This window comes from Triturus cristatus, chromosome 1_2 (genome assembly GCF_964204655.1).
Source record: "Triturus cristatus chromosome 1_2, aTriCri1.1, whole genome shotgun sequence".
Classification (NCBI taxonomy): domain Eukaryota; kingdom Metazoa; phylum Chordata; class Amphibia; order Caudata; family Salamandridae; genus Triturus; species Triturus cristatus.
In genome coordinates, this window is record NC_140580.1 from 296,107,382 (window position 1) to 296,122,318 (window position 14,937).

The 14,937-nt window shown below is 45.0% G+C and overlaps 1 protein-coding gene across 1 annotated transcript in view; it reads right to left on the reverse strand.

The window, feature by feature from the left end:
* The window catches only part of OIT3 (oncoprotein induced transcript 3), a 471,035-nt gene extending 456,470 nt beyond the window's left edge, over positions 1-14,565 (reverse strand). Inside the window, exon 1 of the mRNA XM_085603821.1 lies at positions 14,215-14,565. Coding sequence (XP_085459947.1) covers positions 14,215-14,320 — 106 coding nt within the window. The 5' untranslated portion in view covers positions 14,321-14,565. The remainder of the gene's footprint in view (positions 1-14,214) is intronic.
* Positions 14,566-14,937: the final 372 nt, after the last annotated feature.

Consider the following 14,937-nt stretch of genomic DNA (forward strand, 5'->3'; position numbering starts at 1 on the left):
CTATGCACTATAGGTGCATAACCAATTGGAATTGGATCACCCTGTGAGCCCCTGTATCAGTGTACACTAGGTACCCAGGGCATTGGTGCATCTAAGGCCTACCAGGGGCTTAAGCATGTATTATGCCACCCCTGGCCTGGCCTGGCCTAGCAATTTGACACAACTGGCTGATCACTCAGCTGGGGTAAGTTGGTGTAACCACCTCTTACTTAGGTGTAGTATACCTATACCTAACCTTAAATGGGACACATGTTAACCTATAAGTCACTCCTATGGCAGGCCTTAACAATCCTGAAGGCAGAGTGCTTGGTTCCATGTGAGATGGTGCTCTGGCGTGAGCTGAGCCTGTCTGCAGTGGTCGGAACAACTTCCTTCTACCGTTTCCAGATATCGCCATACCATATACTCTTAAGTGCATTATGAACCTCGCAGTTAAATGCTATCTTTGGTTTGGCTTTATCAAAACATGTCGAGTAAGGTGTCATACGAATTGGAATACTAACCCCTCGCCAATTCTGGCGACGGGGTTAGCATTCCACCCTTCTAGAGGGACACGACATGTACAGTACCTGAAACCCGGGTAAAATCAGACATAGCCTCAGCTCCACAAAATGGACGCTGCCACCACAGACACAAGTCTGCCCTCCTGCTGCTGGGAGTCCTTCCAGCTTGGGAGACGTGGACAAAGGGTTTCCTGCCAGGGGAGGTGCGTGCACCACCCCAGACAGGATTTTGTGTATTGGTCAGGTAGGGCTTGAATAGAATCAGACATGCCTTAGGCTCACAAGGAGCCTCGGCGCATATGCCAGTTCAAACCGGTCCTGGGGCACACCAGCCCCGGACCTGGGGCGAGCTGGACAAAGGATTGGGGGTGTAACCACCCCCCTTCCTGGTCCCACCCTTAGGGAGGGACCTAGCAGGTAGTCCGGCCCCTAGAATCCGCTTAAAGGTAGGAGCTGTGTCCTAAGACTTCAGACATCCTGGAATCAACTTACTACAAAGAAGAAGACGGGAACTTCGACGCTCTGCTGCACAGAGGACAGAAGGAAATCTCCCCTATGGTCAGGGAGTGACCATCTTGCTAACGCAAGCACCAACCAGCTACTCGACGTCTGCTTTGCCGCCGCCTCCTGCCGGAGCCCAAGCCCAGAGCCTGACAAGAACTGGACCTCCAGACCTCTCACAGCCGGATCCACAGTCCCTGCAAAGAAGGAACTCGTGGAGGCACCGAGACACGTGGAGCCAGCCATCTTGAAAGACCCACGACGAGCTGCAAGCGCGACAACAGAGGCTCCCTCCAAGTTGTGCTTTGGGACCTGAGAAGCCCAACATCCGAGCAGCATCTGCACCAAAGGTGAGCCCTCCAGCATCTCTACGATCTGCGTGGGGCCCCTCTGCACTTTGCAACTCGACGCGCCTAACCGGACCCTGGCCCGTTGGCTAGTGGCCATCTTGGCGACCTATTTTGAAAACTACGATGCTGGTCTGGTTGCTCCAGACTGGCCCCTGCTTCCCTCCAAAGAAGCAGCCCCTCTGACCTTGCTGGTCAGAGTAAACAGCTTTCTTCAATTCCTGCGACTCCTGCTTTTGCCAAGGCTTGTTTGCTTCCTTCGAGTTGCCGACACCGCTGACAGCGAGAACCTGCGTGGGACAGCTCGTGAACCGACTCCTGGACGTCGTCGACCTCCAGGGACCACGTGGCTGCAGAGACAATCTACCCCTCTTTGCCTGTTTGCACCCGACATCGCTTGGTACCTACCTGGTGCCACGCCGGTCACTGGCTAGTGACTGTGAACACTGTCCCCTCTGCTTACAGGTCTTCTACAACTCCGATCCACCCTTGGATCCACCGCATCCCTTGTGGACTGACCGCCTGCAGCATCTTTGTCATCAGGCTCCATTGAACAGATAGACGAAACCCGACGCACTTCGGGACCTATGCACCCGCTTCCTGTGGGTGAGGTAAAGCTGGCACTCCAGTGCCCAAGTGTAGAGAAACATCTCTAGTGTCTGTGTTTTAAGTCTTAAGTTCGTAGTCCATCCAGAAGACCCTTCTAGCAGTAACTTTTGAACTTTTACGCACCCATTGAAAACCTATGGGAGCCCGCGTGTAACTTTCCTCACTGCACACGCGACCCGTGGACCTCCTGGTCACTAACTAACGTTAGCTCCTTGTAGGCCCAGCGATTCTAGAGGCCCTAGGCCATTTCCCTTTCCTAGTCGTGGTACTTATACCACTATTTTAGTATATGGTTTGAGTGGCCACCAGGGCCCATCCATATAAAGTGCAACTTCTGTATATTGTGATACTTTCTTGTTTAACGATTTGTGCTCCTGTGCTCATAAAGAGTCTAGGGGATACTTTGAGTAATAAATACATATATATTTTGAATATATATCTGTGTGGTGTCCTTTCATTGGTATAAAGGGGGGTTACATATGGTAAAACAGCCTGCTTAACATGCTTTAACGAGTTTAGCCTCAAAGACTGCTTAGCCTACGCTACCACTAGGGCAGCTAGTCCGAAAAGGTTGACTTACAACCACACCATAAGGGTTGCTTGGCATGGTACAAGGTGGTCCCTTTAACTAGTGAACATCATATGCCAGGCCAACTTCTCACACCTACTGTTTTAAGAGGAGTGCAGAAGAAAAAGAAAATTATAACAACAAAGCGTTATCATTTTATTTTTCCATTCCTAGGTGCCGGGAGGGGTGGGCTGGCCAGAGCAGGGGCCAGGGGGAGGAGTGGTGAGCACACTCAAAGTGCCCATGATTGTTTGGCCGGCCATCTTGGGCCGGCCAAACAGTCATGCGTACTTTGCATGTTCCCCACCAGGTTGCATTACACAGCCTGGTGGGGAACAGTCACTCTGTCCCATCTGAACACCGAACCACGGAGCTCAGACCAATCACCTTGGCTTAGGGAAACGAATCACAACACTGCATTGCAGCGTTGTCATTGGCTTAGGGAGCCTTGGAGCCCGGATGTTTCTTGCGACGGAAGAGAGGTGGCGGCTGGCGATGCGACCAGCAGGTAAGTTTTCTTATTTTTTTGTTTCCTTTTTTACTTTTCTACCCCCTAACCTCCCCCGCAAAAACCCCAACCCCACCCGCCACCTTTCCCTACCAGCTGCCACTGGAGTTAAGTGTAGAGTTGTTGAGAATTGTGAGTGTTGCATTGGAATAAAAGGTTTGATCAAGTGTAGAAATTTGGTTAGCTAACATTTACAGCAGTATTTAATTTGTCCCTGTGGTTGTAAGGGGGTGAGAACCGAAAATACATTTTTGGGTCTGTGAAATATTTTTCATCCTTGTGCTTCAACACAGTACAAGAGAAACAAAGACCAGAGAAAAAGAAAAAGGAAAACAAAGATTGGAAAATAGTGACAGAGAGAGAAATTAGGGTTGAAAAATATCCCGCAAGAGTCAGATAACAAGAAAGGAAGTCTAGAGTGCTGGAGAGACAGGAAGTCTAGAGAAAAAGGCACGAGGAGGAATCAAGACAGGAAGCCTTGGAATTTTAGGCCACTGGAAGGCTTCTAAATAGATATTTGGGGCTTTCGTTTATGTTTTTAACTAACTAAGCACTGTATAGAATGATTTTTTTGTGTGAGTTGCTTGAAGGGGAAGCAGGATCTCCATAGAAGCCAAGAGACCAATCAATCGTGGTCCCTCTGTTTTACTGATAGCTGGAAGCACACAAATATACACATCTTTAGGGGCTGACATAGAGCCTTGTGCATTTAATTTTGCTCAGTCTGAGCGCGCAGAGGCAAAGAGAGCAAGTGAACAAAAGTCCGTAAGAAGGAGAAGGAAACATAATACATTCTACAAAGGGAGAGACAGTCTGTGGGATGCAATTTGGTGGCATTGCTTAATTCACACTTGTATTTAATTGCTGCAATTAGAATTAATACTGTATACCCTATAAAGCAACAATAAAAGTATCTAAAATTGCCCGTCTCTCAAAAGGAAATTAGCTAATTACAGTTCTCATTAGTCTGTACTTACTCTTGATATTCCAAAAGGAGGAAGGAATGGGGGTGTAATTCTTTATAACTTTACAGGCAAATATTTTGTAATGAGCTACGCTATTGATCTACTGATTGTATGCAACACTGCTCCCGCGGTCTGCTTTTGAAGCTGACACCATCAACTTCGTCCAACATCCGGTGATTGTCCAGATTTGGCCATTAGCTACATGTGGCCTGTCATGCAGAGCGCGGTAGTACCATCCTTAAAAGGTGGTGGTGACAGTGAAATTGGCTAGCATAGAGAATTCAAGTAACTATCATACATACATGCTTACACTCTCCCTTGCAATCAAGCATTCATTCAGCCATCCACACATTGACTCAGACTTACCTAGACGCAATTACACAGACACAAACGCTCAACAAGCTTATACAAGATAAATTAGAAGAATAACAGTAGAAAATAGAAAAGATGCCACCACTTAGACTGTATCCTTGTCTTAAAAAAAAAGATTTAAGCACAGCAACTTGCGACCATCTTGCAATGATAGTGCACATAGTTTATGACTATTTTAAGGTTCCAAAATGGCTGCTATGTTGACAAGCAACACGCTGGCCATTTTAGAACGATAAACATTGATGCACTATGGATGATACCATTCTAAAATAGAGGCCCGGTTTAGAAGCAGTGGTTGCGTGGGATGTAATGCATTGCAGATGATAAGCACCATGTGAGGGGCCCAGTAGCACTGTTTGGGAAGTTGCATTATGCTCTAAAAATAAAAATTAAATTAAAAAAGAAGGAAACAAATGAAAGGGAGGGTATAAAAGAGAAAATGGAAACTAAAGGACTCGCACTAGACATGGCACTGAAGCGCACTCATTTTCAGGCAGATATGCAAATGTGTTCATGCAAAATGGTATCATTCATGGTTAGGTGCGTAGCTTCAGGTGGGATGTTTGGGGTGCTGCACTCCCCTAAAAAATGTATTCTGTAGTAAATAGTTGGGTACAAGTGCTTTCATTCGAGGATTGTGAAGTGAATGTCGGATTTCATCTGGGAGCTTTCAATGCCCACACTGACAAAAACACACACTCTTGTACCTGTTATGAAGGCCTTCACAAATGTTGATTAGCTTGCAAAATATTGTGTTTTAAGTACCCCTAACAATCCACACTCCTTTCCCTTTCCCCTGCCGCTTAGGCCCCCCTCATGCACTGCTTCTCCTATAAGATATGCCAGCGAGATTGTTGGAAAGTCTGAAGCTCACCTTTCGCCCGTCCCCCCCCCCCAATCTTACAGACAAAAGCTATGCCCCTGCTCCTAGTGCCAAAGAGCCAATGGCTGAGATGGGCTGCTCCATTTCCCCATGTTCTCTGCCGTCATGGAGGGAAACAGAGTTAGAATGACACTCGGACAGACCAATGGAAGAAGATGGCTGATCCAAAACCCCTCTATGTGTGCATATGTATGTATTCATATGTTAGTATGTATTTTTAATCGATTTGTTTTTAATTGAAGAGACTGGAAGACAACTATACCTTTCTGGTCCTCTAAAGACCCTAGCAAGGATTATCACGGTGTTGCAGTTTTTTATGTTGCATTTTTTATATAGCGCAAACTCTACCCGAAGGTAATAGAACGCTGTACATTACACAAGGACACATTAGTTATGTTTTTTTGTAGGTATGGGGAGATTAAGTGATTTGCCCAGAATCACAAGATGTTGAGCCGACGCTGAGACTCAAACCTGGTTTCCCAGCTCCAAAGTCAGCAACTCTGGCTACTACGCCATATCATCGCCCCAATCTTGTCAATTGGGTGGCAATCTTCTACCCCAGGTTTTGTCAAAGGGGTAATGAATGCCAAAACCCTTGCATACAAAAGTCATCAGTAAGATTCCATGTAACAAAATTCCTGTTTACAGGCTTTAAAAGGTTGTAATAAAATCAATTGCTAAGGCGTAATACTTTAACATATGCTTTTCATAATGAAAGCATATGTAAGCATATGTAAGCATATGTAAGCATATGTAAGCATATGAAAGGATATGTCAGTCTTACTTCCTTTATCATAATTTTTTATAACTGATCAGCCCTATGGCACCTGACATAATTTCTTCCAACAAATCAATCTGGCCTATATCCTATACAATTGGTTTGTAGCCAGAACAAACTCTGCCCTGCCATATTGAGTATAAGGTTTCCCACAAGGCAACCTTCAGGCATAAAGTCATAAAAAGATAAATATGTACCCAGTTTAGTTCACAATACAATAGAAAAACCTTCTTGCAGGGACCTAATATGGATTCTAATTGTAAAATTCTTCAATCCTCATTGTGTGTTAAAGTGGGTAACCAACACCAGAATCTTTGTTAAATATGGTGATCATGTAACAAAATATCTGTATGTGGTGTTTAACACATCGTTCCACCAATTAACCGGGAAAGAGCTATTGACTTTACAAATTATTTTTTAAATAAATTGGTGAGACATACTGCTATTGTTATAGTTTTTCATAATAAACAGAACGCACATCTATGGTATTTGACATAACTTTTCCCAATAGACCAATCAAGCCTTTATTATTGGCTTGTCAATATAAGCTGCTCATGTCTCCTGTATTGTGCATACGTTGGCAATTAACAGTCATACAGTCCTAAAAATACATATATGTACAAAAATACTTTTGGCAAAACAATATGCAAATCCCCTGAAAAGACCCTAACAAGGAGACTCACTTCGCAATTCTTCAACCCCAAGGGTTTGTCACAGGGCGTGACCAACACCAAAACCTTTGGCTACTATGGTAATCTATGAGGTTACATGTAGTACAATACCTGTCTACTGCCTTTGTCATAATTTCCATAGTAAACAGATCAGGCCTGTGGCGTCGTACATAACTTGTCCCAGTTAACCAATGCAGGCCTGTAACTTTTATTGTGGGTTTGTCACCATAACCAACTCAGACCTATTGTATTGAGCCTACGCTTTCCCACAAGGCAACTATGAGGCATGCATTAAAGAATCAACAAATACAAAATGACAGCGGGAAGAACAAAATTCGACTGATTCTACGAGGAATTAACATGGGTTATTGCGGTGAGCATCTGCCACCCCCATGGTTAGTCAGTGGAGGCTTCCAACACCAAAACCTTTGCCAACTACAGTCATTTGTGAGATTCCATGTAACAATTACCTGTTTATAGCCTTTAGCTCAGTGTGATAACAATCCAACCTTAGAGGCCTATTGGCTTTAACAAATACATTACACAATACACCAGCCAGAAGCAGTGCCTTTGTCATAACGTTTCATAATAAACAGATCTGACCTATGGCACCGGATATGCGTTTTTCTAATGACACAATGCAGCTTACTCCCTTTATTATTGGCTTGTCACTGTAACCAACTCAGGCCCACTGTATGGAGCATAAGCTTTCCCAAAAGGCAACTATTAGGCAATCCGTCAGAAGATTACAAATATACATGACAAATGACATAACAAAATAAAACCATTCTCAAAATATATGAACAAGGTTGATCGCAGTGAAAATCTACCACCAGGGTTTGTCAGTGGGGGTTGGTAACACCAAACTTTTTTCCTACTTGATCAACCCGTTTTACTCCATGCAACAGAATACCTCTCTCCATCTTTTACCAGGTGTGATAACAATCCAACCTTAAATGCCTATCGGCTTTAACATATGCTTTTCACGTAAAATAGGCCAGGCCTTGTGCATGTGTTGCAATTATAAATAATAAACAGAGCAGTCATAAAGAGTTGCTCATTGAATTAGCTCCTTAACAATCCGAGTCCAGCTGTATTGACCATAAAATGTGCCACAATGAGAAAAGCACAGTTCCTGCAGTCTTTTCATCATCACACTTTATTTGGCCACCAATACAACCATAAAAGTGCAAGCAGACAATAAAATAACATTTAACCAAACATATTCAATTCATCATAAAATCGCACTTCAAGTAAAAGCCTCAGGGTGCATAAAATCATGAAAAATCTGTGTGTGCATACATGGCAGAGGGCATACGAGACCAACAGCGCCGAGCCCCTAAATACAGCCTCAGTGCGTCATTAAAAGGGCAATGCATAACCCAAACCAGACCTCATTTCTCAGCAACGTCACATGTTCAAACTGACTGTTGGTGATCAGAAAGGCAATGTTCAGCCGGAATCATAAAATACTATAAAACGTTTCTACAAGAGCATGATTAGTCAAAGAGCACAGCGCCCCTCGGGCGAACAAAAAATGAACTAACACAGAGGCATGTTTCAACTTCGGATAACTCCCTTAAATGTTGATCCGCGGACCCGCACTGCCTCTGATTTCCAATCTTCAATGGGGGGGAAAGGGGGGGGGGGGGGGGGGGGCAGCTGTCCCTTGGTACATCTTATATAATACCAATAAAAAGGAAAACAAAGGGCAGCATAGAGTGGGCAGAATGATCATTACAAGAGAATCAAGACTGTGCTGATAACTAAAGGGAAAGACACCAAGTGTTTGTCAGTGTCAGGCGGTCAGCCCTAAACCGAAATAATAATCCTCGAGCCCATATTCCTCCAGCGTTCCGCTAGTAGGGGACTTTTCTGGACCTAACCGCAAATAGTTTGCGACCGTAGGTTTATGGGAATCTACATCCAGTCTGTGCCCTTGTGCCTATAGGAGGTCTTGAACTTGCTTTATCCCGGGTAAAGTGCACGGTGCGGTATTAGAAAAGGCTTGACTAAGGCCGATTTCCTCAAATGCGTACTTCACAAAAGCCAACCAAGGTATGGACAGACTTTTATCGCATGCTAAGGAATCGCTAATTATACCTCTTGTAAGGGTACTTCCTCCTTTTTCCACACAGACAACCAAAGCAAGGGCGGAGGGGTATGCAATCTATCAATCAAATTGTCCCATGCCCAATTCTTTGTGGCAGATAAAGTGCAAAGTAGTACAGGGGGCACACAGTATCTTCCTGCAAAAGCCTTTTTCCTCTATTTGAATAGTCGCACACTCACCTATGCCCCATATCCGCCCCACATGTAGCTACTGGGCGCACACTTGGAGGTATATATCCTATCAGTGGGCTCACAGGCCTGTCTCCCGGTGGCACAGGGAGACTAAATATTGATTCAACCCATAAAATGTGCAAAAGAGCGAACCAGGAGGTGTGGTGCTACCGGAGTGCGAGCAATTAGCACTGCATCGTGCGCATACAACAATGCTGGCTGGGGAGCACCTTTTATCATAGACACATCCTGGGTACAGGCAGACAATTCTGGTGTAAGATCATTTATATGCAAAATATATGAAGGGTTGCAACAACACACCTCTGAGGAACCCCCTTCTTGATATCTATTTACATCGGGACCAAATCTGAACCTAGCTTTCATGTTGGCATGCAAGGTAGCTAACAAATGAACCAGTGTTAGATCCAGGCCCATACCCAATTGGAGTTTCCAGAGCTTTGCCCGATTGACACGGTAAAAAGCCATGGACAAGTCCATGAATGTGAGATAAAGTGGAGTTTGTTTTGCCTCTGTATATTTTCCCTTTTACGTTTCAACGCTGTGCTATTGCGCACACCCGGCTCATAAAACCACATTGACAAGGGTTCAAGATTGTATTATCTTCTGCCCATTCCAACACCCTATTATATATAACCATGCCCAAGATCTTTGCGGGTATATCAATTAAGGAAACTGGACAATTACAGCCTATACTCCTTTTCAGCAGAAGTACACAGCTTCTGCCTGATCAAGTGCTGTGGTCAAAGGAATCAATGTGTAGAATCAAAGGTCCTCCCTCTGAAGAGCTTCTGAATGCTCCGTTTGTGTAGATCACAATGTCTAGCGACTGCTGCACTGTCAACCCTAAAAATAAGTACAGGGACCCAAAGTTTTTCTTGGAGGCCATCGCCGTGCTAACGATTGTCTGGGTTGTCGAATACCGATGCTGCCTAGCTCTGATTTCACCCAATGACTCCTTCTTCCTCCGTCCTACGTTTCCTTCATCTTTATCTCTCTTATGAATTTGTTTTTCATTTACACTTTTTCTATTTGTCAGTTTTCCCATCTTTCTCTCTTTTCTGCCTTTCTCTTGGCCAAAGTCTACTGATGAAAAACAAGTTCCAGCCCCCAAACATGGGAGTCGGTGCCCACCACCTGCAAGGACGAGCACAAATGATGCTCTTTCATAGGACTATTAAAGACTGTTCATGCCATCTAGAAAAGGTATAAAAGTGCCATGCCGGCATCATGCTAGGGGGTCATCAAATGGAAGTGCCTTTTCATGTACTCGAACAATTGCACTGATAACCTGTCGAGGTAAAGGGTGAAAGTCAGTTCTCGACATGGAGACTTGTTTGAATCAGTTCCTGTGTTAGTTTCTAAAGGAAAAAATTGAGATGCGCCCACTTCCTCTAGTTAAACTCGATCAACCAATATATATGGCTCCCTCTCTGCAAAGTGAATAGACAAATGAGCGATGTGACAATGTCAAGGGTGTGAATGTCACCATGAGGAGGGTAAATATATTCAGTGTTCGTGAATAGCATCCTCGAGAATGGCTGCTCAGGACATTGATGAGATGTGTGTTGAAATGTGTGTACCTTCCCTATAAAAGTGCACAGGTGTAATACTAATTTAAAGTCTCAATCACAGTAATGCTATGACTTGTTTTAGGGGACGCCTGTTTAACAGCATCAGAAGTCATTAATTGGGTGAAGTTGATTACTTTGGTGCAGATTAAAATATTGAAAAAATGTATTTAGCTATGAACAATTCATGGGCAATGCACATCACTGGACACTAATGGTTAATTATGAGACACCATTTGGGATTGGGAAGCTGCTTGTCTTCTTGTGAGCCAGTCAGGGCGGGTAGAATCCAGTTCCATGCAGGCTCGATATGGGCAGCCCGAAGGAGGTGCTGGAGCCTTTGAGATGAGGCTGAGGAAGTGAAGCTGGCAGAAGTCATATGGGAATATTTAGAGATTGTGGCCCAACCAGGTAGGAGGAGGTATGCCCTCCACTCCCCTGGGCAAGAGGTGAGTATTATCTGAGAACAGTTCTGTCACAAGGGGAACACAAACTGATTCTTAATCGATCCTCACATAGAGGGATCAACCTGTGCTGTTGAGACCATCACAGTCTCCCAAGCCGGCGATGAGCTTATTATACTGGAGTAAATTAACTTCTTATCTAACACCGCTCTTTTCAAGTCTGTCTCTGTAACAGGTGTATAGCCGTATCATTGGTTAGTTTTCAGTTTAGCAGGTTTACTGTTCTAATGTGCAAATCACACTTCATTGCTGGTTCACTGAGCGTATCAAAGGTGCCGCAGTAGCAACCGGGAAAGCTTGAAATGGAATCGCCCATTCTTCAATGGGCGGTCACAGCGGGTAGGGTGGGCACTGGTGCGCATTGGCTGGGGTGTGGAGGCACAGGGTTTTCAGTGAATAGGTGAACAACACGAAGAGCTTCCTCTTTCTTCCTTTCCTGGGCTCACACAGTGGTCTAAGAATGTTTATGGCAGCGAGGTTGGCCGGCAAAGCCATAGGGTACGTTCGCTAGGCCAGAGTGAGTGTAGGTTGCATTGAGGGATCGTTTTTAGAGGTGAGTTTAGCAATGGAGAGATAGGGGATGTTAGGGAGGCAATGACAGAGGCACTGAGGGGATTGTGAGAGGCTGTGGCGGATGACCTGCTGAGACCTCTGGCCGGCCACGTTGTAACGGAGGCAAGGAGGGTCAGGCGAGTGGAACAAGCAGTAGCTGGTGGCAGCAGCTGGTGTGGTGCTTCCCTATTGGCATAATTGACATTGTGCATGACTAGCCTCGTAGATGGACCAGCGCATAACTGTGAAGTAGGAAGGCCCGTTCAGCTAAGCATGTCACAGGTGCTCTGAGACGAATGGGCCAGGGCTGCGGTTCAGTGGAGATCCCAAGTACAGAAGATGGTGGTGGGGCAAGAGGACACGAGAGGGGTTTCAGTTGAAGGCACTTGGCTCCAGCAGCTGGAGGCACTTCAGGGAGGTGCACAGTGCCCTCCAGAAATGGAGAATTTGACTGGGGTGTTAGGAGACAGAGCACTAAGAGTTAGGGAGTGGTGGGTAAAGGTTTGAATAAGGGGAATTTGGGGGGTGATGAAAGTAGTGAAATGCTAAGGGAAAAGCAAAAATGAAAAGTAATGGGGGCAGGAGTGATGGGGAACGGCAGAGTAAAGAGGAAGAGGGGTGCCTATGGTTTATTCTGGTAAGGAGAAAGGGTGGCAGTGTACGGGGTTGGCCTGGGGGGAAGGGGAGATGAATTAGGAGGCAGAGAAGTGGAGATGGGTAGATAAGAGAGAGGCGGGAGGGTCTGGTGCTTCCTAAAGAGGCACTGGGTGGAGCAGCTTGCCTGTTTGGAAGGGGGACTAGATGAAATGAAGACTAAGAATGCTGCCTGTTCCTCCTGATAAATCCAGGTCTCATTCACCAACTTCAAGCTTTCTATCACCGGAAGCTTTCTCTTGAAAACAGACACCTGCTTTGACAATTGTTAGCCTTTTAAAAATTGACATCATCAGTTGTGGTCACAGCGTTGATAAATTGCATTGTGAAATGTAGGGAAGGGGGTACGCTCCTTTTGAACACCCTCTAACTCGTGATTCGTGAGTCGCATAGTACACTTTATGAGTCAGAAAGACATATATGACTGTCTGAGAACTTTTGTATATTGTGACTTGTTGTTACTCAGTCACAAAGCCTGTTATCCTTTTCATAACTAGAGTTGCAGATCTTAAGCTTCGCTCTGTGCACGCTCTCAAGACAGAGGGTGTTCTACAATTGTCCAAACTACACTGCTGACATCTTGGGCCAAAACACACCAACTGGAAACCTTGAATCCATCAGTCTCAATGTTCTAGTTACATCTGTGCCTCAGTGCTCTTTCTCCAAGCTCTGATCTTGTCACTGCATTTGAACTCTAAACACCAGTCACTCCATCTCATCTCTACAAGGATTTCAAACAGCACTGAAAAGTCATTTTTGGCAACTTAAAAAAAAGTGGTGTGTATGCCCCTGTCTAACTGTAATATGTAATTCCATGCATGTAGGATTCACCAGGTAGTAGCTGTATATTTTGTACCCATAGCGAAATGTATGTCTATGCCAGTTTCAACCTCACAACTGGTGCAATTAACGGATGCAGCAGCCAGTAGTTTGTCGAAACTATTTAAACTACCCAAACCTCATTGAGCTAGGAAATGCTATGTAAAAAGTTGCTGATAGAAATGTCATTGCTGTCACGTCAAAATATATAGGTAAATGCATGCATAAATAAATACATAGAGAAATGAATAAATAAGAGATCACATTCATCTTAATATGTGTTTACGTTTGCAGGCTCCAATCAGCTCATTTAAAGTCTCCCCCACCCCATGAAGATTCATGCAGCTACCTACCATGACGGATGATATCCAATGTTCTATATTGCAATATCAACAAGAGCGCCAAAGCAGGCAATTGTTCGCACATACAAATATCCATGTTGAGGCTTTGCTAACCATCGTAAACTAACTGTATATATTTACATTTCTTAATAACATTTTGAATCATACAATTTTTTTAGAACCCATCATAACCCTTAGGTTGGTAACATCAATGTTGTTATACTGAAATGCTATAAACAAATGTTAAAAACAATTTAGAATGTTGGAATAAAGAAAAGCAAAGACATGAAGCCTGGTCTTCTCTTGCTTAGGCACAGACTGAAGTCAGATCCCTGAAACAATCAGCCTCAATGCAAAACTCCTACCCTTCATTAACATGCTGAAGATTCACCTGTTCGAGCTGCATCTTCCAGGCTAAATGTTGACTTTCACGCCCACATCTCCACGCTCTACCACAAAAGCATTACCATCAACTCAGTCCTGACAAATCCGTATCCTGAAGCCATTATACCGCATGTCTGGACACTTTCACCATTACAATAACATGGTGACTTCCAATCTTCTCAGAGTGCTTAAATTACTGTTTTGAGTTCTTTTAGTTCAATGGGTTAATCTGAAACAATTCAAAACTGCAACTCCCATAATGCATTCATCTGTTGGGTGCATAGCCAGCCAGCAAGGTAAGGCAATTTCCAACGAGACATGGATAACTCTGGGTACCTTAGGTGGCACAGATTTATTCAGAAGAAGGGTGCTGAGCCCCTCTTAAATGGACGGGCACTAGGTCCAGGCCTGTGTTGCACTTACCTAATGGCGCCGCTATCTGCAGTCTGGAGCACAGACAGAGGCAGAAGAACAGGGAATGGAGTGCCCTCGTCGCCAACGGGTATGCCATAGACTGCACCACTACCATCCTTCTTCAGCACTTCCTCTCCCACGCCTTCAGCAGTGAGCAAGCGTTCGTTCTCCTTGTCGCTCTGGCGTACTACTTTATTTTGTCTCTTCCGAGTTACTAGTCTTCCGTTCCCCCTTCTCCCGCTTGATCACAGTCCCGCTGTCTCACTGCCCCCTCTCTGCCACACTGTCCCCGCTCTCTCACTGCCCCTGTTCTGCCTCACTGCCTTTGACTGACTCTCTCGCTCTTTTTGTTTCTCTCTGTCACTGAGAGTTCATCTTTATCGGTTGTGCTGGAGACTTTATCAAAGGAAAAGGCGGTGGGGCTGCCGCCCACGGCTGCGGCCTTGACCTCCGGAGAGGAGCCTGCTTTGTCAACAAGGTTATTTTTTGCTAATCGATTCTTGGGCTCATCCTCCTATTGTCTCCATCTGCGAGCTGTCTGCTAAGGCGTCCCCTCTTATCCAAAAGGGAACTGCGGCGGTGCAGAAGATACAGCTAACAGAGGATGGGCACGCGCCATCACACCCTACTATCACCACAGGCTTCCTCCCTTGTTTGCCACATCGGTCACAGGCCACCCAGAGCTATTTCTTCACGCGGAAACATCCAACAAGTGAGGAAATGCAAACATTG